The sequence below is a fragment of the Moschus berezovskii genome, chromosome 8 (assembly GCF_049115385.1).
Source record: "Moschus berezovskii isolate FMDL1 chromosome 8, NW_MosBer_1.0, whole genome shotgun sequence".
Classification (NCBI taxonomy): Eukaryota; Metazoa; Chordata; class Mammalia; order Artiodactyla; family Moschidae; genus Moschus; species Moschus berezovskii.
The window spans coordinates 17,504,436-17,530,483 of NC_142467.1; the positions used below are offsets into that span (position 1 = coordinate 17,504,436).

At 38.8% G+C, this 26,048-nt stretch overlaps 1 protein-coding gene across 5 annotated transcripts in view; it reads left to right on the plus strand.

Annotated features, from left to right (window-relative positions):
* ARB2A (ARB2 cotranscriptional regulator A) overlaps nt 1-26,048 on the plus strand; it is a 422,973-nt gene that overhangs the window by 321,541 nt on the left and 75,384 nt on the right. The window contains exon 11 of one of the 5 annotated variants that reach the window (XM_055429380.2): nt 20-5,565. The exons of the other annotated variants lie outside the window; for them this stretch is intronic. Within the exon in view, the coding sequence (XP_055285355.1) occupies nt 20-39 (20 nt within the window). The 3' untranslated portion in view covers nt 40-5,565. Of the gene's footprint in view, nt 1-19; nt 5,566-26,048 lie in introns of those variants that run through there. 5 annotated transcript variants of the gene reach the window in all.

Consider the following 26,048-nt stretch of genomic DNA (forward strand, 5'->3'; position numbering starts at 1 on the left):
ATTGATTTTTTTTGCACAGCTTGCAGCACAGAAATGTGATATACAGCTACAGCAAGACAAGCTAACCACATGTGAATTTGTTAAGTACTGCTGGATTAGCAGAAATTGTCTGACTGTGCAAATAGCAAGATTTGACTTCGCCAGGAACTCTTTATGACTTAATCAATTAAAATAGCAAGTTTTGATTTTATTGCCCAGAATAAATCATTAGCAAAAATTCACATTCTCCCAATCACTCATATGTCTGATGTTTCTGTGTTTCAAGCTCATTAATAAATATGTAGAATTTGAACCGAAAGTTGAAAGTCAAATATACTTTTAGTAATGATTCATGAATTTTTTTAAGAACAGGAGTCTAGATTTTATTTAAATTTGCCATTGCTTTTCTTTTTGAATATCTAGTGTTCATGCTTTTGCTCCCTTTCGGCTCAGAGGTAGCAAGATTTGGATTTGACTAATGCTTCTTGCTGCATTTAAATGTGGAACCTTGTGGAAAAGGAGTCTCTGAGGTAGTGCTGGCGTGCTCTTCTCACCTTATTAAACCTCCTCCTTAAATGCGTCCATTATATAGTTCACCTTGCCTGACTTCAAAGATTCGAGATGGAGAGAGGATGAGCAGAGTGGGTTACCCATGGCTTCTTAGAAATGCTAATGCGTTATCTATCATGTTTGAAAAGTTCTCTGAGTTCTCTTGGAAGCAGATAAGCCATTATGCGTTTTTGGTTTATTTTTGCAGAACAAAACTGACAGTCTGTCCAAGCCTAGGAAATGTCCGTATTAATAATATCATATATTAATACATGTGACCACATTGTCCCCTGCCTTTTAAGAATATACTTTAAGACATCTCAGTCTCTCTAAAGGTAGACTTCTCTTTAACAAGATTTTTTTCCCAAAATTTTTTTTCAGAAATGTCTCTACCTGCTCTCATTACTTTTGAACAGGTGGACATCTTATGAGATTGCATGTCAAATTTATTAGAAGCAAGTCTTTGAAAATTATCCAGTAAAAGGACAAAGTGTTGAGTTGTTCCTCTAGTAAAAAATGGGGGATGGGGAAAGGGGTCAGAGCAAAGCAGAAAGTGCCACTGGTTTGTGTTAGGTGACACTGTGCCCTGCTGTCTAATTTGATTACACAGAGCCCCTGAAGCCTCCGGCAAAGCTGATTTTAGCTATAATCAGCTTCTTAACCTTTCGAGAACTAACGTAAACACTACCTAGCAGTGGTTAATGATGTTGCTCTCCACACACTACAAAGTGCAAAGGTAAAAGTGTGGAACTACAGTAACACATGTTGAGACAGAATTTAACAAGACGACTTAAGGGGATTGCAGCAGAAGGCAGTTCTCTATTTGGGATAGATTTTAAACTGATAAAGTGATTTAAGGGTGCTTTTTAAAACTCTCATAGCTATTGTTTTTCCTTAAGTTTTACGTTCATGAACTAATTTTCTTCATTTTGCTGTGCTCGCATTTGTACTTTTCACTGAACTCCTTTCAATTATACACACATTTTAGAAATATAAGTATATTCATGCACTTTCATTCTTTCATTTTCAGAGTAAACCAAGGTGATTTCAGTATCCATATAAGAAGAGTAAAATCCTCTTGGTTCAGTTTCACAGGTAGTAAAAATTCATTAAGGGAAGAATGGAATTTCTTTATAGTTAGATGGAACATTGTGGTTATATATATATGGGCAAGAACCTCACTTTTTTATTTAAAACAGGAGCTCCTGGTGTAAGAACCTGATGTATCATATAGGAAGTTAATATGTAAGATGATTTTACTGTCTGTAGTTGGTGAACTCTCTTGTAATGATGTGACTAATGGGGTGGAGAACCATAAAGATTAACTAATGTACTTATCAAGGCTTTCCCCTCAAAGTCATGTTTGCTGGGAAAACTTGTTAGGAAGATCCTCCTGAGTAAGGATCGCAAATGACCAAGAGAATATATGATACCATAAGCCATACCCCATATCGGTAAGCTTCTACACCAGCAACTTTACCTGAAATTTCGTTTCTAAAAAAATTCTGAAGAGTAGAATCTTAATGCTCCCCAGTGGCATGTAACCAGTCTCTCTGTATGGAATTAACTTAAATAGAGAAGGAGGGGAAGATTGAGACTAAAGAGTAACTATAATTTTTTAGTCTAAGGTCAATCCCTCATAAATAACATGAATAACATCTGCAAGCTTATTATTGTGCAATTCAGTATATGTTGTGGTAAAAATGAGCTTAAAAACCACATGTAAAACGGTAGATTTCAAGACATGGACACCGAAGGCCCTTCACGGCTTCCCAGGCATCGGGGAACATTCATTGGGCAACACGGCCAGCTCCTCTGGCCAAACTTGGCCCCATAGTGAGGGAAGGTGACCTCATTAATAAATAATGTAAATTACCTGACATGAGTGCCACCTAAAAGTTCAGGTGAGTTTTATACCTAGATATATAATACTATGGAATAAATGAAGCCAGGTCATAGATAACTGGAGACTTTTGGCCTCTTGCAGAAATGTTTTAACCAAATTGTATCCTATTTTACAATAATCTTGTTAAAAGAAACAATTACATGAAACTCCCTATTATAGCTGATACAGATATCTTGTAGGTGAAGTGCTTTTTATTGTATGGCATATGTTATAAGAGAATAATACTTGTTCAGTACCCTGGTGTGGATTGAGAGGGTCCTGGTCCCCTTGGCTGCCCTAAGGACTGAAGGGTCACAGTCTCTGCACCCCACAATGGGCCAGGAGGAAGCTGACTTAGCGGCAGTAACCCACTGCATCTTACGAGGCTCTCTCTCAGGAGGACTCGTAGGAGAAGTTCTTCCCAGAATTCAGTTCTTCCCTGATTATTTTTTTTTTTATCATATGAACAATGAATATCTTAGCAGCCAAGATGTCTTTCCTATTACAATCCAATTAGAATGTCTAAGGTGGGATCCAGATAATCTGTAATCCCCGGTGGTTTCCCATGTTTGGGAACCCCTGACATACCCAGTGTAGTGCCCTCCAAGCTTTAGATGTTTTGAAAGCTTAGAGCTGATGTGCATCTCACCTGTAGCAACTAAAGAGGACTGATCACACTCATTCATTATTTTATTATCCAGTTTTTGCTTTTCCTTGACTTCCTCAAATGTTTTTGTTTTCTTATAATTTTAGATTGTGTTCATTTTCAATAGTGTTATTTAAGTAGAATTTATGTACTATTAAATACGTCCATTTTAAATGTACAATGCAGTAGTTTTTTAAAGCAAATTAATAGTTGCACAATTATCCCCACAATCCCATTTTAGAATATTCCCATCACCCCAGGAAACTTCTTTGTGCTTATTTGCAGTTAGTCTTGCTCCCGCCCATAGCCCCAGACAACCAGTGATCTGCTAGTTCCATGGATTAGCCTTTTCTGCAAATATCATATGAACAGAATTATACAGTATGTGGTCTCTTATGTCTGGCTCACTTTGCTTACAGTGTTTATGAAATTCAGCCATGGAATAATTTATTCCTTTTTATTGCTAACTAGCATTCCATTGTGTGGATATACTATTTCATCCATCTCTTTGCCAGTTAATGGGCATTTGAATTATTTTCAGCTTGGAGCTATTTTGTATGATACTGCTATGAACATTCACATATGAATCAGTCCAGACATATGTTTTCGTTTATCTTGAGTGTAAACTTAGGAGTGAAAGTTAGGAGTGTGGGTCATTTGGCAAGTTTATACTTAGCTTTTTTTTTTTTAATTTATCATTTTATTGAAGTATAGTTGATTTACAATGATGTGTTAATTTCTGCTGTACAAAAAAGTGACTCAATTATATATATACATTCTTTTTTATATTTTCCATTATGGCTTATCACATGATATTGAATATATCAATAGTTTCCTATGCTGTATGGTAGGACCTTGTTATTTATCCATTCTGTATGTAGTAGTTTATATTTAGCTTTTTAAGGAGCTGGAAAACTATTTTTCAAAGTAGCTACACTATTTTATATTCACAGCAGCAAAGTATGAGAGATTAGGTTTGTTCACATCCTCACAAACACTTGGTATAGTCAGTCTTTTTGATTATAGCCATCCTGGTAGATATGTGGGCTTCCTAGGTGGCTCAGTGGTAAAGTATCCACCTGCCAAGCAGGAGACGCAGGTTCGATCCTTGGGTCGGGAAGATCCCTGGAGAAGGAAATGGCAACCCACCCCAGTATTCTTGCCTGGGAAATCCCATAAACAGAGGTGCCTGGTAGGCTATAGTCCATGGGGGTCACAAAGAGTTAGACATGACTTAGCTACTAAATAACAACAACAATAAGATAGGTATGTGGTATTATCTCAGTGTAGTTTTAATTTGTTACTACTTGATGTTAAATGTGTTTTCTTACGTTTGTTAGCCATATGTTTTGTTTTCTTTGGTGAAGTGCCTCTTTTTCTTTTAAGTTCAGTTCAGTCGCTCAGTTGTGTCTGACTCTTTGTGACCCCATGGACTGCAGCACGCCAGGCCTCCCTGTCCATCACCAACTCCCGGAGTTCACTCAAACTCATGACCTTTGAGTCAGTGATGCCATCCAACTATCTCATCCTCTGTCGTCCCCTTCTCCTCCCGCCTTCAATCTTTCCCAGCATCAGGGTCTTTTCCAATGAGTCAGTTCTTCACATCAGGTGGCCAGAATATTGGAGTTTCAGCTTCAGCATCAGTCCTTCCAATGAATATTCAGGACTGATTTCCTTTAGGGTTGACTGGTTGGATTTCCTTGCACTTCAGGGGACTCTTAAGAGTCTTCTCCAGCACCATCGTTCAAAAGCATCAATTCTTCGGCACTGAGCTTTCTTTATAGTCCACCTCTCACATCCATACATGACTACTAGAAGAACCGTAGCTTTGACTAGATGGACCTTTGTTGGCAAAGGGTTGACCTTTGTTGGCAAATTGTTGACCTCTGCTTTTTAATATGCTGTCTCTGTTGGTCATAACTTTTCTTCCAGGGAGCAATCGTCTTTTAATTTCATGGCTGCAGTCACTATCTGCAGTGATTTTGGAGCCCAAAAAATTAAAATCCGTCACTGTTTCCACTGTTTCCCCATCTATTTGCCATGAAATGATGGGACCTTTTGCCTAATTTTAAATCTGATGTTTGTCTTATTATTGAAGGAGTTCTTTATGTATTCTGGCAACAAGTCTCTTATCAGATGTGTGATTTACAAATATTTTATCCTCAGCTGCAGTTTATCTCTTCCTTCTAAATGGTATATTTTGAAGAGCAGAAGTTTTTATGAGTTCAAAATTTGATGATTTACCATTCTTTTATGGGTCATGGTTTTGGCATCATATCTAAAAAATCTTTGCCAAACTCAAGGTTACAAAAATTATTTCCTTTTTTGTTGCAGAAGTTTTATAGTTTTAGATCTAACATTTAGGTATGATTCATTTTCAGTTGATTATTGTGTATGGTATATAGTAAGGATCTAAGTTGATTTTTTGACATGTGGACATCTAATTTTCCCACCACCATTTGCTGCAAAAACCAACTATCTTTTCCCCCATTGAATTGCCTTGTATTTTTCTAAAAAATCAACTAACTGAAGACTTATTAATAGACTTTATATTTTGTTCCATTGATCTTAATAGCTGTTTTTCATACCAGCACCATGGTGTTTTAATTACTGTAACTTTACAGTAAATTTTGAAATTAGGTAGTTTAAGTTCTTCTTTTTTCTTTATTTAGATCATCTGAAATTTCTCTTAGTGTTTTTTTAGTGTTTTTACACTTCTTTGTAAAATATACTCTTAATTTTTTATTCTTTTTGATTCTATCATAGACTTTTTTTCTTAATTTCATTTTAAAATTGTTTGTTCCTAGTATAAGGAATTAAAATTGATTTTTGCCTATTGATTTTGTATCCTGGGGATTCCCTGGTGGCCCAGACAGTAAAGTGTCTGCCCGCAATGTGGGAGACCCAGGTTCGATGCCTGGGTCGGGAAGATCCCCTGGAGAAGGAAATGGCAACTCACTCCAGTACTCTTGCCTAGAAAATACCATGGATGGAGGAGACTGGTGGGCTACAGTCCTTGGGGTTGCAAAAAGTCGGACACGACTGAGCGACTTCACTTTATATCCTGTGACCTTACTCAACTGTGTTTATTAGTTTATTACCAAATTTTTCTGGTAGAATGTTTATGATTTCCTTCATACAGGACCAAGTCATCTATGAATAAAGACAGTGTATATCTTCCTTTCCAATATGCGTGCCTTTCATTTCTTTTCTTGCTGGCTGCATTGGCTACAATATTCTGTGTGATACTGAATAGGAGTAATGACAGAAACTCTAGATTCTGATTTTTTTTTCCCTTCAGGGTTATTGTTACTGCTGCAATTTTTAAACATTCCTATTTTCATTTTAGTCTGGCTTCCTGGAGGTCACCCCTTTGCCTGCATATTGTAATCTCAGAGTTTGCACAGTCATCCCAAGACACTAAGGCTCTGGTTGAATCTGTGTGTGAGTTGAAGAAGGTATAAAAAGTTCTTGTAGTTTTCAAGTCCACCTCAATCTTTTATTTTCTCCTGGACTTTCCTGAGATTTCTGTCTGTGCCAGCGCTTATACTCCCAGACAAGACAGATGCATGGGGATTCTTCTAGGCTCTCAGTGGCTTTCTCACTTCCAGGATCTCTCTATTAAAAATCTGACTAATCCACTGGTCTGCATATCACCCCAAGTAAGATCCCAACCTCTACTGAGAAGGGTCATGGACTTTTATGGTTAGTGTCCCACTGGGTTTGCTTTATGTGCTTGATAATACCCTTACCCATGGGTTTTTCTCCTTCTGCTCCATGTCAAGTCAGCCCTCGCTTTTCATGGCCAGTTTCCACCCTGGAAGCTCCACGATGCTGATGCTGACAACAGATCACCTCTGTCCTTACCTGCCGTTCAGCAGTGTGTCGTGAATAAACACTTCTCAAGTTGTTGTTTTGCCTTTGGTTGATTTCTGGAGTGCTGAAATGGTTGCACTTGACAATTTTGTCAACTTTCCTGGTTGTATTTAGGGAGAAGATTTGCCAGTCTCATAGCTTGCCATCGCTGGAAGTCCTGCCTGAGTTTCTTTTTGTAAGCCGCAAACCCCCTTTTGGAACAAGATGAAACATTAACTATATAAATACAGAATCAGATAAAATAGAAAAGCGAGCAAGGGTAAAGGAAATATAAGATGGGAAAGTAAATTCCTTATGGAGCAACTATGATTTTTAACTCTGGCAGTAGATTTTTCCAGTGCCTAGAAATGGAGATTTTCTTGATCTTTTAATAGAAATTCACTTCTATCCAAAAATACAAAAATTTTCATTGTCATCGGGATGTAAAATCAGTGGGAGAAAAATGTACGTATCTGACGAAAAAAATAGAACAAGCTGAATCAAAATGCTACCCTGGGATCTTTTTGGTTTCATTTTATTTTGTTTTCTCCCAAAGGTCAGATCCCCAAACTTGTACTAGACTGTAGGAATACGTTACAAAATGTGCGGTGATAAAACTGCCAGATTGAAGGTTTCTTAAGTGCTACTGTCCAAAATCACTAGGCAAGCTTGTAACTAGTAATTCTTGTCAGAATATACACTCTCAGTGTGTGACTTTTATCTGCAGGTGGCAAAGCATATGTTTTAGCACCAAAAAATGTAAGGTGGCGGAGAGAGGATATTTAATGTGTTTTAACCTATTTTTATTTTTAATGTTTTCTCTTACAGCCGCTTAGTTCCGGTCAAAAGCAGGCTAACTAAAACATCTTCAGATCTTAAGAGCTATATTTAGATTAGGAAAAAAAAATGGTTCCAAATATAATGGTGTCATTTGTTTTTATTTAACAAATGAATCAAGGTTATTGGACCAGTATCTCTCATATAAGAAAAATACAGTGGTATTGTGTGCCTAAAATCCAGCGAGAAGGTTCTTCCCTTTAAATGGATTTTCTGCTCAATTGTAATTAACCCTTTAAATACTACAGTTTTGTTTTTATCCTTATTATAATAATCCATTTTCCTACTGTAGGAAATAGCTACTAGGTATAGCTAGTAGTTATGTATAACAAACAAATAGCAGTATTTTCTAACTAATGTGGTTCTTACTACATGAATCAAAGTTATCATTCTATGCATTAATCGTAATTAAGACCTTAGTTAAAGGAAGGAATTACAAATTCAAACCCCAGCAAATGGGTGACTTTCAGGAACGCAAGCCCATTGTTGTCAGGTTTTTCTCATTTTCCCAAAGAAGTCAGAAATCTGCATGTCTGTTTGAAATCTCTCTAATTTTAAGTGTCGCAACTAATTTAAGTTTTTGAAACTGTTACATAGGTCAAGTAAAATAACTACCATTCAGATCAGGCCCATAGGCAGCCACTTCACAACGTCTGGAAGGCAAGAATAGTTTGATCCTCTTCTGTGGATGGCCGCTGCCTGATTTCCTGGCGTGTATCTCTTGCTCCGAAAAGAACGTGTAACATGCTCCCCACACGATTGTCTTCATTATTTCACTGTAGAATTCTGAGGTAATGTGTTTTAACAGAAAATGACTGAAAAACCTTGATTCTGAGGTTAATAGTATTTTGAAGCCCTTGCTTATCAACCAGACCCTAGTCTAAGTACTTCAAATCTATTAACTCATCTAATTCGAGTTTTGGTTTTGGTTTTAAATTTTTTTTAATATCAGTCACTTCTGTAGATTTGTTTCCTCAACTTGAAAAATTATAGGATTATATTTATGTATGACTAAACCATGAACTTCCAGATGTTCAAGCAGGTTTTAGAAAAGGCAGAGGCACCAGAGATAAATTGCCAACATCAGCTGGATCGTGGAAAAAGCAAAAGAGTTCCAGAAAAACATCTATTTCTGCTTCATTGACCATGCCAAAGCCTCTGACTGTGTGGATCACAATAAACTGTGGAAAATTCTGAAAGAGATGGGAATACCAGACCACCTGACCTGCCTCTTGAGAAACCTGTATGCAGGTCAGGAAGCAACAGAACTGGACATGGAACAACAGACTGGTTCCAAATAGGAAAAGGAGTACGTCAAGGTTGTATATTGTCACCCTGCTTGTTTAACTTATATGCAGAGTACATCATGAGGAACGCTGGGCTGGAAGAAGCACAAGCTGGAATCAAGATTGCTGGGAGAAATATCAATAACCTCAGATATGCAGATGACACCACCCTTATGGCAGAAAGTGAAGAGGAACTCAAAAGCCTCTTGATGAAAGTGAAAGAGGAGAGTGAAAAGGTTGGCTTGAAGCTCAACATTCAGAAAACAAAGATCATGGCATCTAGTCCCATCACTTCATGGGAAATAGATGGGGAAACAGTGGAAACAGTGTCAGACTTTATATTTTTGGGCTCCAAAATCACTGCAGATGCTGATTGCAGCCATGAAATTAAAAGACGCTTACTCCTTGGAAGGAAAGATATGACCAACCTAGATAGTATATTAAAAAGCAGAGACATTACTTTGCCAACAAAGGTCCGTCTAGTCAAGGCTATGGTTTTTCCCGTGGTCATGTATGGATGTGAGAGTTGGACTGTGAAGAAAGCTGATTGCTGAAGAATTGATGCTTTTGAACTGTGGTGCTGGAGAAGACTCTTGAGGGTCCCTTGGACTGCAAGGAGATCCAACCAGTCCATTCTAAAGGAGATCAATCCTGGGTGTTCATTGGAGGGACTGATGCTGAAGCTGAAACTGCAATACTTTGGCCACCTCATGCGATGAGTTGACTCACTGGAAAAGACTCTGATGCTGGGAGGGGTTGGGGGCAGGAGGAGATGCGGACGACAGAGAATGAGATGGCTGGATGGCATCACCGACTCGATGAACATGAGTTTGAGTGAACTCCAGGGGTTGGTGATGGACAGGGAGGCCTGGCGTGCTGTGATTCATGGGGTCGCAAAGACTCGGATACGACTGAGCGACTGAACTGAACTGAACTGAACTGAAACTAGAGAAGCTGTAAGAACTCTCAGCAGGAAAATTCTTTGATCTGGAGAATATGAGGGTTAGATTCAGTGACACAAAAATCAATTGGCAACCAAACTATGGTACTAATTTATTTGAGTTTATAGCACTTCTGTATAACTGAGTAAAATATATATAATCTTCAAAGCAGTCACATTCCTCTACAAGTATCATGCTAGAGTATTTTAGTTAAGTTGAGAAAGAAGTTTAGTATCCATTCACCATGAGGTTGAAAAGGCCTGCACCCTATCTTGAAGGAGATTATCATCTCACTGAAGCAATGTGTCTTGCAACTAAAATTTAAATTAAAACAGAAAAACCTGGGTGAGAGGGGAGATTGCAGAAGGGTAGATACATGTATATGTATGACTGAGTCCCTTCACTGTTCAACTGAAGCTGTCCAACATTGTTAATTGGCTGTATACCCCAATACAAAGTAAAAAGTTTTAAATAAAAGCAGAAAGTAAGTACCCAGATGAGGGTTATACGCAGCAAGGCTAAGGTTAACAGAATGGATGTATGGGTATGTGTGCCATGTCTATGGAAGATGTGACTTGGAAAGGGGAAAGATTTGAATTGAATGGCACTGAAACATGTATATTATCATATGTGAAACGAATCGCCAGTCCAGGTTCAATGCATGATACAGGGTGCTCAGGGCTGGTGTACTGGGATGAACCAGAGGGATGGGATGGGGAGGGAGGTGGGCGGGGGGTTCAAGACGGGGAACACATGTACACCTGGGGCAGATTCATGTCAGTGTATGGCAAAACCAATACAATAAAGTAATTAGCCTCCAATTAAAATAAATAAAAGAAAGGTGCAGAGGACCATTTAACATGGAAAAATACCTCCAAGTCAGAAATCAAAATATTATCATACCAAAAAAAAAAAAAAGAAGGCACATTACCTTCAGAGTGCATATAGAATAATGACAAATTTTACAGAAAAGTCAAGATTATTACTGTACTTTCTAACTTACTTTTACAAGGATGAAGGACTATAAAGAATGTATCCCAATGCAACTCTTATGACACAGACAGAAAACAAATATTTGCAGTAGTAAAGTTGGTAAAAAAAAAAAATCATTTTGTTTGTAGTTAACCCTCAAATGGTTCAGGGGGCAGAAAGTATGTGACAGCAAAGAAGCGCATATGACAAAGTGTTAACAGTTACTGAATCTAGGGGAAAAGTATAGGTATAATCATTGTGCTGTTACAACTCTTACAAGTTGAAATCTTTTTACAATAAATACTGGGAAGGAAGTAAAAGAGTAGAGAAAGAAAAAGTCCTCCAAATAACTTATAGATCAAAGAATAAATCTAGAAAATATTTAGAATTGAACCATAATGAAGCTATAAAAGTTTTTGGTATAGCTTGATTTCTAAACAACAAAAAAAGTATACCCTTAAATTATATTAAAAAAAGAATAAATGCTAAAAATTAATAAATTTTTAAATTTAAAAAGTAAATATAAAATAAAAATATATTTAAAAATTAAGTTGAATATAGTGACCATGGTGTAGGTATGTAATTAGGTGCTTTACGAATATTTGGTAAGTTTACTTCATTTCAATTTTCCCAAATTTTACCAAGTGGATCTTGCCTTGTATCCTGGAGAAAGAGAGAGAGAAAAAAAAAAAAAGACCTCACTGCTTTTGCACATACAAAAAGGGTAAATATAAAGCAATAATTCCTTTATCTTTTGACAGTTAAATCCCTACTTTTGGTAAGATTTGTTTGTTTATCCAAAGCAGAGTTGCTCAGCTTCCAATGAATTTTGGGCAAAGTAAATTTATTCCCCTCTTTGTCTTTGTCATGTTTTACGAGAATTATAAATATATGCCTATGATAATGGCAAGCCACTCCAGTACTCTTGCCTGGAAAATCCCATGGATGGAGGAGCCTGGTAGGCTGCAGTCCGTGGGGTCGCTAAGGGTCAGACACGACTGAGCGACTTCACTTTCACTTTTCACTTTCACACATTGGAGAAGGAAATGGCAACCCACTCCAGTGTTCTTGCCTGGAGAATCCCAGGGACGGGGGAGCCTGGTGGGCTTCCGTCTATGGGGTCACACAGAGTTGGACACGACTGAAGTGACTTAGCAGCAGCAGCCTATGATAATATTCTTAACTATCCAGCTGACTGAATTATTTCTCACTTCAGTAAGGCTCAGCCTAATCAAACAGAAATTTTATGAGTTAAAAAAAAAACCTATGATCATATGCAATTTTTAATTTCATTAGGAATTTGTTTCACTAATATCTTTATCCACCAGAATTATAACAAATAAAGTAAAAAAGAATTTTGATCACATTTTAAAAATTTAAGTAAAACATAACATTTTTTATGTTATTCACTATTATAACCAATTTAAACTGTACAATTCACTGACTTATACACCTTCACAATTTTGTGCAACCATTACTACTATCCAATTCCAGAGTATTTTCATCACTCCAAAATAAGAAAATCTCTACCCATTAAACAGTCACTACCCATTCACTCTTCCCCCAAGCCCCTGACAGCCACTAATCTTGTTTGTGTCTTTATGAATTTGCCTATTCCGGACATTTCATATAAATAGAATTATAGAGTATGTGGCTTCTTGTGCCTGGCTTATTTCATTTAGCTACATGTTCTCAAGGCTCTTGTTGTAGCACGTATCAGTTCTTCATCCTTTTCTACTGCTGAATAATTTTCTGTTGTATGACTATACACCACATTTTATTTATCCTATTGATCAGTTAATGGACACTTAGTTTTTTTTTCTAATAGCGCTTGTATGAACATATATGTTCCTGTTTTTCTTTGAATGCCTATATTCACTTCTCTTGGTTTTATACCTAGGAGTCAAATTGCTGATTCAAATAACTTCTTGTTCGGTCGCTAAATTGTGTCAGACTCTTAGTGCCCCATGGACTGCAGCATGCCAGGCTTCACTGTCCTTCACTGTCTCCCAGAGTTTGCTCAAACTCATGTCCATTGAGTCAGTATTGCTATCCTACCAACTCATTCTTTGTCACCCCCTTCTCCTCCTGCCCTGAATCTTTCCCAGAATCAAGATGTTTTCCAGTGAGTCAGCTCTTTGCATCAGGCTACCAAAGCATTAGAGCTTCAGCATCAATCTTTCCAGTGAATATTCAGGGTGGATTTCCTTTAGGATTGACTGGTTTGATCTCCTTGCTGTCCAAGGGACTCTCAATAGTCTTCTCCAGCATCATAATTAGAAACTATCAATCCTTTGACACTCAATTTTCTTTACAGTCCAACTCTCACATCTGTACACTGTAGCTTTGACTATACGGACCTTTGTCAACAAAGTGATGTCTGCTTTTTATCACACTAGGGTTTGTCATAGCTTTTCTTTCAAGGAGCAAACATCTTTTAATTTTGTGGCTACAGTCACTGTCCACAGTGATTTTGGAGCCCAAGAAGATAAAATCTGCCATCATTTCCACTTTCTCCCCATAAGGTTTTAAGGCCAGTTTGTGGGAAGAAGAGGACCTTATAAATTGAAAACTTCTAAACCCCTCAAAAATTTAGCAATGATCTCAACTACAGAGTCTCAGGTCTCTGAGCTCAAGTCTCTCTGTTGACGTTACTAAGCATTTCTTTGCCAGCTTTGTTGAGTTTTCACTGCACAGCTTTTTTATTCTGTGCTCTCTGACCAATGGTTACTTAATTGAAGAATATGTGGATGGTGGTTGCTAGAGTAAGAAGCCTTTGAAATACTGTTTTTCCAATTTTTATCTTCAGTTAAAGAGGACAAGTGCTTTACCCTACAATTTAGAAGCATGATATCTGGAAGTTCCAGACCCTAATCTGATGTGCCTTAAAATAGTCATAAATTAGGGTGATGTCTTCCAAGTGCTCACTGACTGTTTTAAATTTTCTAGTGTGTCCCTGAAAAAAGATCAACAAATCTCCATTAGAATCCATGCCAAAATATTTCTCAACAACTGCTAGCCCTCTATATTTAAAATGTTTGCATTATTTAAATTCTGAGAAGTTTGAGAATTTCTTGAGAAATTAAAATATTGGACCTTTTAAAATACTAAATGGTTTATATATATGCTTTGAGGTTTTGGCCTATGGTTAACTTCCCCATGGAGCTGAAATATTTTGTACTTGGAGTTAAGCCAGATCTTCTGACTTGCATGCATTCGTCTTATGGTGCATGCATCCAAGTCCTGGCATTTGAATGGTCTTTTTCCTTCATCTGAATACTTTCTAACTTGAAGAAAAAAATAACACTTTCCATTTAAAACTTGCCTCTCTCTTCTCTTTCCCTTCTTCACCCATGAGCAAATATCTCCATACTACATACCTGCAGTGCTCTGAGAAGAGAGGACATCTTGATATTTTCCAACTCAGAGAGATTACCCTTGAATACCCTCAGGTTGGGAGATCCACAGCGGAGCTCCAGGGAGTTCCAAAAATCCTTTTAATTCTGTGTTGAATTGAAAGTATAGGGAGAGAATCATAGCCTTTATCATATTCTCAAAGTGGCATGTGGTCCCCCCAAAAGTGAAGATCTGGTCGTTTTCACAGTGGTTCAGAGAGCAAAAGGGACACACTTCCTGTGGTGCCAGGATGGTGTGTGATGAAGTCATGAGCGTATTTCACTCAGGCTTTTAACGGCAGTGTCATAGTAATACCAACGCTTATTTTTGAGGATTAGATCAAGAGTTGATGCTTATGAAGCTGAAGGTAGTTTCTAGGAATGGATTAAGGACGGTCAGGATGTTAGGGCACTGACCACTTATAAAGGTGGAGTAGCCAGAGGTAACAGCAAGTGGAAGAGAGGAATACTGTTACCGCGCTCGAAATGCAGTCTCACCTCCCGCCTGGAGGCCCCTGGTACTTGTATAGAGTATCTTCTCCAGCCATCAGAGTCTTTCTTTTGCCTGTTTAATTGTATCATTTATATCTTGGAAACAGTTCTACCCTCCATCAGCCTCATGGCTTCCCAGGAAACCACCTGTGGTCTCACACAAATATCTAAACTAAAACTTTTTTAGTTTTAGTTTCTGCTCTTCAGTCTTTATAAAGAAATTCTAATTCTGTGAGCCTACTCACAGAAGTAGGAGTCTTAAGGAATTGAAAAATAGTACTAAAAAGCAGGAAACTTTGTTAGCCTTTTTTTTTTTTTTTTTTACTGATGCGTGAGGAGAAGAAGGGAACCAAATCTGATTGCACACCTGCCGTGAGCCATTCAGTCTGTGTGTATCATCTTCTTTACTCCTCATGGTTTCATGGTTCATCTTTGCAGTGAGTGTTACGAGCTTTTTTACGGAAGGACAAACCAAGGTTCACGGGATGTTAACCCAGATCTTGTGGCTGTAAACCTCTGCATCCCCTAGACCTACCAGAGAGCAGCAGCAGCAGACAGTTCTCGAAGGTTTGTGGTGGCAGGGACCTATGGAAGAGGGCCAGTGGGACTTGTTTTTGAACCGCATTGTATGTTTACAAATACAATGTGTATGTGTTTAGGGAAATTTGTTGTTGTTGCTCAGTAGCTTCAGCTGTGTCCGACTTTTTGTGACCCTATGGACTATAGCCCGCCAGGCTCCTCTGTCCATGGGATTTCCCAGGCAAGAATACTGTAGTGGGTTGCCATTCCTTTCTCCAGGGGATCTTTCCAACCCAGGGATCGAATCCAGGTCTCCTGCATTGCAGGCTGATTCTTTAGTCTGAACTACAACAACCCCATGGTAGGATAATTTGGGAGAAAGCTAATAGACTTCCTGAAGAAGCTAAAGTCCCTTGCACACTTGCAAGTTATTTATTGGTGCTTCCCCTGAAGGTTTATGAGGGAGTGATGAGAACAGAAATGAAAGAGGAGCTTATGGGTAAGTTTTAATTTCCATTTTTTTGCTTAAACTATTGATGTTTTTCTTTATTCCAATGAAGTATCACAAATAAAAATATGGAGAATGTATTACAATTTTACCATAGAAGATAGAGCAACCAAATAGAGAAAAAATACAGGGAAGGATAAATAAATAATGAAGTGGTTAAAATTAATTTGAAAATATCCTTGAACTTTGACAAAACTATACCATTCTGTTCCGTCGCTCAGTCGTGTCCGACTCTTTGTGACCCCGTGGACTGTAGCCTACCAGGTTTCTCCATCCATGGGATTCTCCAGGCAAGAATACTGGAGTGGGTTACCGTTTCCTTCTCCGACAAAACTATACAGTAAAGTACAATTGTTCGCTCCTCTGTGTGTGCTGAGTTGTGTCCGACTCTTTTATGACCCCATGGACTATAGCCCGCCAGGGTCTTCTGTCTATAGGATTTCCCAGGCAAGAATACTGGAGTGGGTTGCCATTGCCTTCTCCAGGGGATCTTCCCAACCCAGAGATCAAACTGGCATCTCTTTGCGTCTCCCGCATTGGCACGCAGATCCTTTACCACTGTGCCGCCTGAGAAGCCCACAGTACGATAGATATGGGTTCAAATCCCCTCTGATACTTATATCCAGAAGTCCTGAGAAGTAAAAAGGGATATATTAAGAATGAAACTTCAGGGCAGCATCGGTCGAGAGAACCAAGTCCTTTCCCCATTTCAACTCTACCCAGTGCAACTCCTTTCCATTAGCATTTCTGGTGCCTGCCTTCCTTCATTCAGAAAACATTCCCTGAGTCCTCCTTTATGTCAGACACTTATTACAGATGCTAGGGATTTGGCAGTGAGAAGGATAAACAAAATTCCTGTTGCATAGAGCTTCAATTTCAAAAGAGAAAATAGATAATAAATAGATATTTTATATATATTACTTATATATGGTAAATAGACAAATTATTTAAAGCAATGGGAGAGTGCCTCGTAAGAGCACAGTAGCATGTTTTAAATAGGGTGGTCAGCAAAGACCTCAGACAAGCTCCTTGAGTTGTATTATAACTGGGGGCCTCAGCCCAGCCTCTTCATACGTAAAATGGGAGCATTTCTGGATGATCACTAACAGCTTCAGAATTCTGTGCTTTCTTTAGGAGACATATCTTTGGGTCACATAATCTTTTGTGTGTATAAGTCATGGTCTTTATTGTCCATTGATCTCAAAATGCACTGAGAATGTTCATTGATTTCCAAGGTTAATTCCATTCTACATTCAGGGAGTTTAAACTGAGAGTTAAATGCCTTCCCAAAGGTTTCATAATGGTTAAAGAAGGGTTAGAGCTCTCAATTTCTGCCGTTCTCAGTCTGAAAATTCTGCCTCACTGTGTGATATAGTAATAAGTGGAACTGAAGCATCAGAGCAGTTCAAAGTACATTTAAGATGTATAGGCTGTGATAGACTAAAATATTTACAAATAAGGAATTGGATAAGTATATCCCACTGCAATCATTTATAGCAGGCATGAAGCCATGTGACATGCTTTAAACCAGTAAAATAGCAAGCCCCCTCCAAGAAAATCTATAATTTTAATCAAAAGTTTGTTTCAGTCATTGAAATTCTATTATTACTGCTTACAAACATTAAAGTCAATCAAAACATCAGTAGCTTTGCAAGATCAATATTTTTAATATGTTTGCATTGCAGTACTGCAGATTTTTGGCTAATGGATCGCACCCATATTGATTTCCATGGGAAATGTTAGTCTGATACTGAAATAATTAAAAAAACACACACACAGGGATTATTGGTTTGGAATTTTGAAGGAGATAGAAGTATAAAAATTGGTTATTGACCAGATTGCTTGGGGTGAGTGAACCTTGGGCACTTGCAATAAACTTGTAGCACTCAGTCATTACTGAATACTACCTTAGTCCCTTAAACTGAAAATCAATCAATAACCTATTATAACAATGCAAACTGTGGTGAAATAACATGCTAGACATGTAGGAGCCACATTTTATCAAAAGAGATATGCATAAGCATGTGTGTAAGCATGTTGAATATCTCTGCTGAAACATACTAACTGATTTTGACTGATTCCTGCTGAAGATGGTTTGAGCAGCGTTTTTTGAAGAGGGAAACTTCTACAATATAACAGTAAGAGGAAGCATACAATTATTCTATGAACAATAATGAAAGTGCAAACACTACAGCATGTCAAATGACAGATTCTGTTATTTTGATTCAGAGCAAGATTACAATTGTTATTCTGTTCTCAAAGCATTGGAGAAATGTATGCAAGCATTAGATTAGATCCAAACACATTCCCCACAATATGAATCTAATGCACATTACATTTCTCTTGCTTTTTGGCCTTTCATTAGGAGAGCTGTTTTCCTCTAAAAAATGTACTCTGTTTTCATTTGGTTACCATTATAAATTTATGATCTCTTTATCTCTCAAAGGCAATCTAGTGTTTTAGAGAGACAAAAATTTTTTTTTAACACACAGTGTAAGTTCAGACCACTATAATAGTACTTAGAATGGTACTTAGTACAAGTTATACATTTTTTTCTATTTACTTAATTTTTAAAATTGTGTTATTTACATATTATGGAAACGTGTATTTGCTTTCAAAGGAAAAGTGAAAGTCGCTCAGTCCTGTCTGACTCTTTGTGACCCCGTGGACTGTAGGGAATTCTCCAGGCCAGAATACTGGAGTGGGTAGCCTTTTCCTTCTCCAGGGGATCTTCCCAATCCAGGGATCAAACCCAGGTCTCCCACATTGCAGGCGGATTCTTTACCAGCTGAGCTACCAGGGACGCTTTGAAAGGAACATGGAATTAAAAGATAAAACTAAAAATCAGTAATCATAACTGTTGAATTTTTTTTGCCATCTCTATAAGCCTGATCAATATTTTTCTTTGATAATAAAGTGAGTTTAGTTAATAAACTGAAAATTGATCATGACTCCTCTGCATGAGATGGAAACACTCACAAAATAGCATTGTTAGTCTATTCCAATTCAATGTTAATCTTTAATCAGTATTTTTGCCAAATTTCTTTTATCCTATTCTGACTTCTTTTTATGTTTTATCATTATTACTAACATTGCTCTCAAATTCAGTTGATGCAATCTTCTTTATTCCTACTCTTCTTGAAATTTACACCTTGCTGTGACTTTTCTCAAACCTTCTGTGTCTCCTTCATCAGTTAAGCTGTTTGGATATCCCATTTTGATGGATCCAGCCTTCAGAATCACTTATGAGACAGGAAACTTCACTGTTATCTAGTGTTGTGTGCTTGAAAGTGAAAGTGAAAGTCTCTCAGTTGTGTCCAACTCTTTGTAACCCCATGGACTATACAGTCCATGGGATTCTCCAGGCCAGAATACTGGAGTGGGTAGCCTTTCCCTTCTCCAGGGGATCTTCCCAACCCAGGGATCAAACCCAGGTCTCCCACATTGCAGACCGATTCTTCACCAGCTGAGCCACAAGGGAAGCCCAAGAGTACTGAAGTAGGTAGCCTATCCCTTCTCCAGCAGATCTTCCCAACCCAGGAATCGAACCAGGGTCTCCTGCATTGTAGGCAGATTCTTTACCAACTGAGCTATCAGGGAAGCATTGTGCATATCTGAAAATAGCTGAGTTGAACAGCAACGATGTTTGCATGTGAGCTGTGTAAATATTCATACATATTCATAAATATTTTGCTAAATCACTCAATGACTTTCTGCTACAGATATTATTAGAAAAATATCCGTGGTGTTAAAAATGATAGGATTCTAATTCCCTTACCTGCCATTTCCACATTTTCATATACAACAGCTCTTCCTATGGTTTATGTCTTTCTAAGAACCCCAACTGGAATTTGTGTCACTTGTCTTTGTCAGAGGATGTTATTTCTTCAACAGATAGAATTTGTGCAATCCCCAGTTAGAATTTCCAGTTGTCTAGGATGGCATCACCGACTCTGTGAACATGAGTTTGAGTGTACTCCGGGAGTTGGTGATGGACAGGAAGGCCTGGCGTGCTGTGATTCATGGGGTCGCGGAGAGTCGGACACGACTGAGCGACTGAACTGAACTGAACTAGTCAAGGAGCGGCACGTGATGAAAATGGGAAATCATCAGCTCTTAGAATTCCAGCCGAGCAAATACGTAGTTCTGCAAGTCTCCACAGCCCATCCCCACACCCACATGTGCCTCTGCTCTGCGCTCATGGTTGTTTTATCTAGGTCAGCAGTGCAATTTCTACTCACGATGGTTATCTGAGTCTGACAACTCTGGTAGCCTGGAAGAAGTCGCATAATCTGTGATTTGTCTAGAACATCCCTGATGTTTTTACCAACTCTGAGCAAGATCCAAGCCAACTTCTGTCTGTGAAGGTAGTATCCGACAGCGGGACTGAGGCTCTCGAGGACAGATCTTTTTAAATGAATTTGTAGACCCAGGACATTGAAAAAAATCTATTGCACTCAGGAGCACTCAAATTAAAAGAGGTGGTTCTGTATTTATTGAGAATTGTCGGAAGACAGGGGAGAGAGGATTCCAAGACTTGCTCATAGTGCAGACTTTTTATATTATTGGGCCCGTGAATACCAGTGTCACAAACTCATACCACAGTCTGAGCAAAATTATTTCATTTTAATTTTTAGACAAAACTAACTCTTTGCACTCTAGGTCATGCTAATGAAAACTCGTTCTAGAATCAAACTGTTCAGATAGTCCATACCAAGCCTCACATATAAACAGCTAGAACACACTAAAAGATCTTTGTTAAAAAAAATTACTACACAGGCATGCTGTCCAGACTGTGGGTAAGATCGTAGTTTAGAGCACAGACTCTGGAGCCATACTGCCTGCGTACTTAGCCTGTCTCTGTCACTTTCTATCCCTAATTCTGTGGGAAGTGGAAAGGAGCTGTTTGTGAGACATTTACTAAAAAATATGAAGGCTTTGTGTGGCACGTGAGTTGAGATATTCATTCAGCTCACTGTGCTTAGGAGTTTTTAGCTACTTAAACAATGATGGTGTCATAAAATGATTTCAGTAAGGTTGTGTTAATATGAAGGAAAGTTTTGAATAAGAGATTTATAAAGGATAAGTGGTTACTTGGATGGCTGAGGGAGACCAGCGCGTATACCAAAACACGGTAACTCTCAAGTGTTTATCAAGGCAAGAAGTAGGCACAAAGTGTCAAAACCCAAAGGGAAAAGCAAACAGATGAGAGAACCGGTAATTAGGGCGGGTGAGATGGAGACATCTCATAGTGTAAGATTCGAAGAGAGAATAAGTATAAAGATGAAGAAGAAATAAATAAATGTGAAAATAGACAGGTTATCCTTTTTTCTCAACATGACAGGAAGAGCTAACCAAACTTACTTTTTAAATGAGAAAAGGAACATGAGAAGAGAGTTGTTTACATGGTGGGTGCATACTAGTATTTTTCATGCATTTTTTTCCCACACAAAAAAATCTCTCCTTTCTCTCACCACTGCATTCCTCATATTAGTCTCTCTATGACCAGTAGTAAATTTAAATAATATCTACAATGAGTAACATATTAAAATCATAACACCCCTACCTACATGCAACAGTAATTACTGCTGCTGCTGCTAAGTCACTTCAGTCGTGTCCGACTCTGTGTGACCCCACAGACGGCAGCCCACCAGGCTCCCCCGTTCCTGGGATTCTCCAGGCAAGAACACTGGAGTGGGTTGCCATTTCCTTCTCCAATGTGTGGAAGTGAAGTCGCTCAGTCGTGTCCGACCCGTAGCGACCCCACGGACTGCAGCCTACCAGGCTCCTCCATCCATGCGATTTTCTAGGCAAGAGGACTGGAGTGGCTTGCCATTGCCTTCTCCGGCAACAGTAATTACTGATCATTTATCACATGTGCAGCATATTCTGCTTTTCATAAAATAAAGTAGGAAAGATAAAAATTTATAAATTTAGTAATTCAAGGAGAAAGGAATAAGGACCACAAGGCAAATATTGATTTAAGTAATAGAGAAATATGGAAGAAGGTGTAATTCTATCTAAGAGCCAACAAGATATTTGGGGATTGAGGAAGGGAGGTCCATTAAACTGAAGCTGGAGAGATAGATAGGATTTGGAGATTGATAAAAGGGAAAAAAGAATATTTGAGCTAGGATTATCAGCAAGAACCAGAAAGTATAGAATATGTTATATAAGCATTGACAGTATCAAGGAGGGAGTCTGGTATATGCATCATGAATGTGAATGGGGAATAAAGAAAATAAAATTATAAATTGGTTGGGAATGCGATGACAGAGGATGTTAAATGATAGACTAAGGGGGGTTTGCATTCCTTTCTTCAAACCTTTAGGAAGCAAAGGCATTTTAAGTTTAATTAAGGAAGTGAACTACCAGAGCTATACTTCAGAAAGATTGCTATAGCAGCTATGAGTAAAATATTTTGAGAAGGAAAATCCACAAGTAGGGAAAGTGCAGTTTAAAGGTCATTATTATAGTCCCTGTAAAAGGTCTAAATGCCAATGATGAGAGTGAAAATGAAAAGAGGGAAAAGGATCCAAAGACAGGAATAGAATCCATGTGACTTGGCCATGAGTCATCTTGAGTGTTTTCTTCAAACAGGTCAATCAGCTATTCAGTGAAATCACTGAAAAATGGGAGACGAGAAAGTTTTCGTGGAGGTTCAGGAAAGATTTCATACATACGAATGCCTGCAAGTCAAGATAATGCAGCAGTAGACTTAAGGGCAGCTTTGAGACACTGGCTGTTTGAGAGGTAGACAGAGAACAAAGCATGGAAACTGACACTTGAAGTGAAACTTCCTGCCTTCAGACTTTATATATTCTGTTTCAGGATTCAGATTATCTTGCCCTCTCCTGAGATGACCAAGCCTGTAGGATTGATTTTGTAAAGGCAGTTATCGCAGGAAGAGGTGACATAGGTTGAGGGATGGTTCAACGAGGGTAACCTGATTTTGATGGGGGTGTGTGTATGGGATAGATACCAGACTGGGCCTTGACAGTTTCTTCTGGTTGGGTACCACAGTGACTCCATTCCACCTATGTCCATTTATTAATAAGTGCTGCCCGTTGCAATCAGTACATTACTACAAAATTAGAAGTGCATTCTGATATGTCCGCACTTTTGTCTCCATGTACCATTCCAATTTGTCTTTCTTAGGAGGTTAAGTATAATTTAGTCCGTTTGTTGTTTCCACAGTAGTTTTGTGTCTTTTTCCACTCAAGAAGTAAACACATTGAAGGTGGATAGGCTTTTGAATAGCCTTCTCAAACATTTTTATGATGATTTTTAAATTTAGAGAAAAAAAAAACATAAGGTCAGGAAAAAAGTAAAGCTGCTACATTGGTTTTGGGGAGGCATTGTTCTTTAATAGCCCAAATCACTTCCAAGTAATGCCCATAATGTCTTCAAAACATTATGCAAGGCTTGGGTTTATATTGTTTTTAGTGTTCTGGTGATCTGTTTCTGTGTAACAAAGCATCTAAAAATGTTTGGCCTAAAACAACAACCTCTTATTATCTGTCATGGTACCACGGGTTGACTGAGCTCAGCTGGAAGGTTCTTGCCTGGAATCTCTCATATGGTTGGAGTCAGAATCTCATTGGAATTCCCCAAGCTGGATACTCAAATTAGTTCATTCACAAGGCTGGCAGTTAATGCTAGCTTATGGCTGGGGATTCAGCCAGGGCTATCTACCAGAGCGCTACACATGACCTCTCCATGTATCTCGGGCTTCCTGGAGCATGTGCTGGGTTCTAAGAGGGAGCATTCAAAGAGCAAGTAAGTAAGATTCCCAGACAGTAGCTGCAAAACTTATGACCTAGCCTCAAGAGTCACACAGCATCCCTTCTACCATATTCTGTGTTCAAAGAGGCCAGCTCACCTTCAGGGAGAAGGGGCTGTACAAGAGCATCACACGGTTCCTGGTAGGGATGGATGAGGTGGAGAAGAGGAAGTACCTGTCTTGGGGAGCTAGCTGTTTCCTATGCACATTTAAACAACGTAGCAGGATTACCAGGGGAAATAGACCAGTATCCAGTAGTTAGGGCATTACTGGACAGTAATTCTGCTGCTTGTGGAACTGATGTCCCTCGTTTACTCCCTTCCTTTTGGAGAACTTCCGAGTGTTTCATTCTCTCCTGATCTCAGATTCTAGATCTCTTTTACTGGCTCCATTTCTTTAAGCATCCTCAGATCATTTATCACTAGACCTAAACATCTCCAAAGACGTCCAGATATGGTAACATGTGAAATATTTGTTGTATGGTATTGTTTCTTCTCTCTTTGCCGCTGGTCCTTCCACCAGACTGAGCATAGGCACAGTACCATTTTATCTTCAGGGTGTATCCAGCTAGCATTAATTTAAGTACTATTTGCTTGTCACAGGAGACACAAAGAAGCATAAGCCAGTTTCTACTTTTAAGGGACAAACAAGCCAAAAGATAAAAAAATGCCTGTATTAGTTAGGTAAAGCTAAGCCGCTCTAACAAAAAGACCCGAGATATATAAAACAGAAGTTTCTTTCTGTCACATATAACAGTCCAAGGTGGGCATTCCAGATGAGCAGACGGCTCCAACCCTCCACAGCCAAGTTCAGAGACCAGGTTCTTTCTGTCCTCTTTCTTGACTGTGTCATCTGCATGGCCACATCTGGGTTGCAGGTTCACCAGCATTCTGGACCACAGGAAGGGGGAAATAAGAACACAGAGGAGTCACACCCAGTTCCTTAAGGCATTGGCCAGAAGTGACTCAAATCAATTCCGCACTTGTTGCATTGGAAAGTGAAGTTGCTCAGTCATGTCCAACTCTTTGCCACCTCATGGGCTGCAGCCTATCACATTCCTCTGTCCATGGAATTTTCCAGGCAAGAGTACTAGAGTGGGTTGCCATTTCCTTCTACAGAGGATCTTCCTGACCCAGGGACCGAACCTGGATCTCCCGTATTGAGGGAGACCCTTTAGGTCTGAGCCACCAGGGAAATCCCTAATTTGGAAAGGAATCCCTACATTGGAAAGGAAGTAGTCATATGGCCACACCTGACAAGCAAGGCTGGAAAATGTAACATTGGGTGTCCACGTGCTTTGTTTCAATTGCTTTAGCAAAGGTCTTCATGAGTGCTTCGCCATCTCAACAACAGCCTGTAAATAAATCATTAAAAGCAATGTGATGTGTTACACTAGAAAAACATGTGAAGTGCTACGAATGCACAGCAGGAAGTCACGGGCTTAGCCTGACTGTTTAGGGAGGATTTTCACCAGAAGTAAAATATTAACTGTTCCCAGAAGTAATGACTAGAGAAAAATAGGGCATTCTGCAAAGAAAAATAAGATCTTATGCCAAAGTACAGAATATAGACTCTTGTGAGGGTTTCAAGGGATGGCAGAAATTTAGTATGGCTGAGCACAAGCGCCCGTGAGATGAGGCATTATGGTAAATAAAGTCTGTAAGATAGAGGGGATTCTGCTAAGGAGTAGCTCAGGCTTTTCCTCTAGGGATAGTGGGGACCCCTCAGAATTTTTTAAGTCTAGGACTAGCGTGATCAGATTGATAGTGGTGACGTGAGGATAGACTGAAGGGGAAGAGATTAAACAAGACCAGTGAGGAGTATATTCAGGGAGGTTATGATGAGAATTAAAGTGCTTATCATGGAGACTGGAGAGGAAGGAGTTCATTGCTAGGCAACAAAGACTACAACTTGCTACTTAAATGGGAAGGTTGTGAAAGAGAGATGAGTGCTTCCTGTGTGTCCAAGATGGATGATCATTAGCTAATGCAAGCCCGAGGGGAGAAGTTTCTTAGGGCAAGATTTTTCATCTGTTTTTAGACATGTTTTTGCTGTCTACCAGCTATCTCCACTTCTGACCCGTTTTTGCTGGGCATGATGATAAGGAAAGAAGAGAGGAAAATTCAAAGGACTGAATTATGTGATCAGACATCTGGGAGAAGGTTGTACCTTAGCAGTATGGAAAAGCAATTTGGTCTAGTTTAGTCTGTGACGGTAAGACTTCTAATGATTAGAAGCAATTGGAACCCTGTATTCAAGCCCAGAAAAAGTAAAAATAGCAAAGAAACAAGAAGGTTTTTAGCTAGAAGTTCAGTTTTCTTTCCTTTACCTTGACACATTTTCTCATTTGACTCTGAGCCACACCCCAGGAGACCAGAAGTAAATCCTGGGTGTGTCCCAG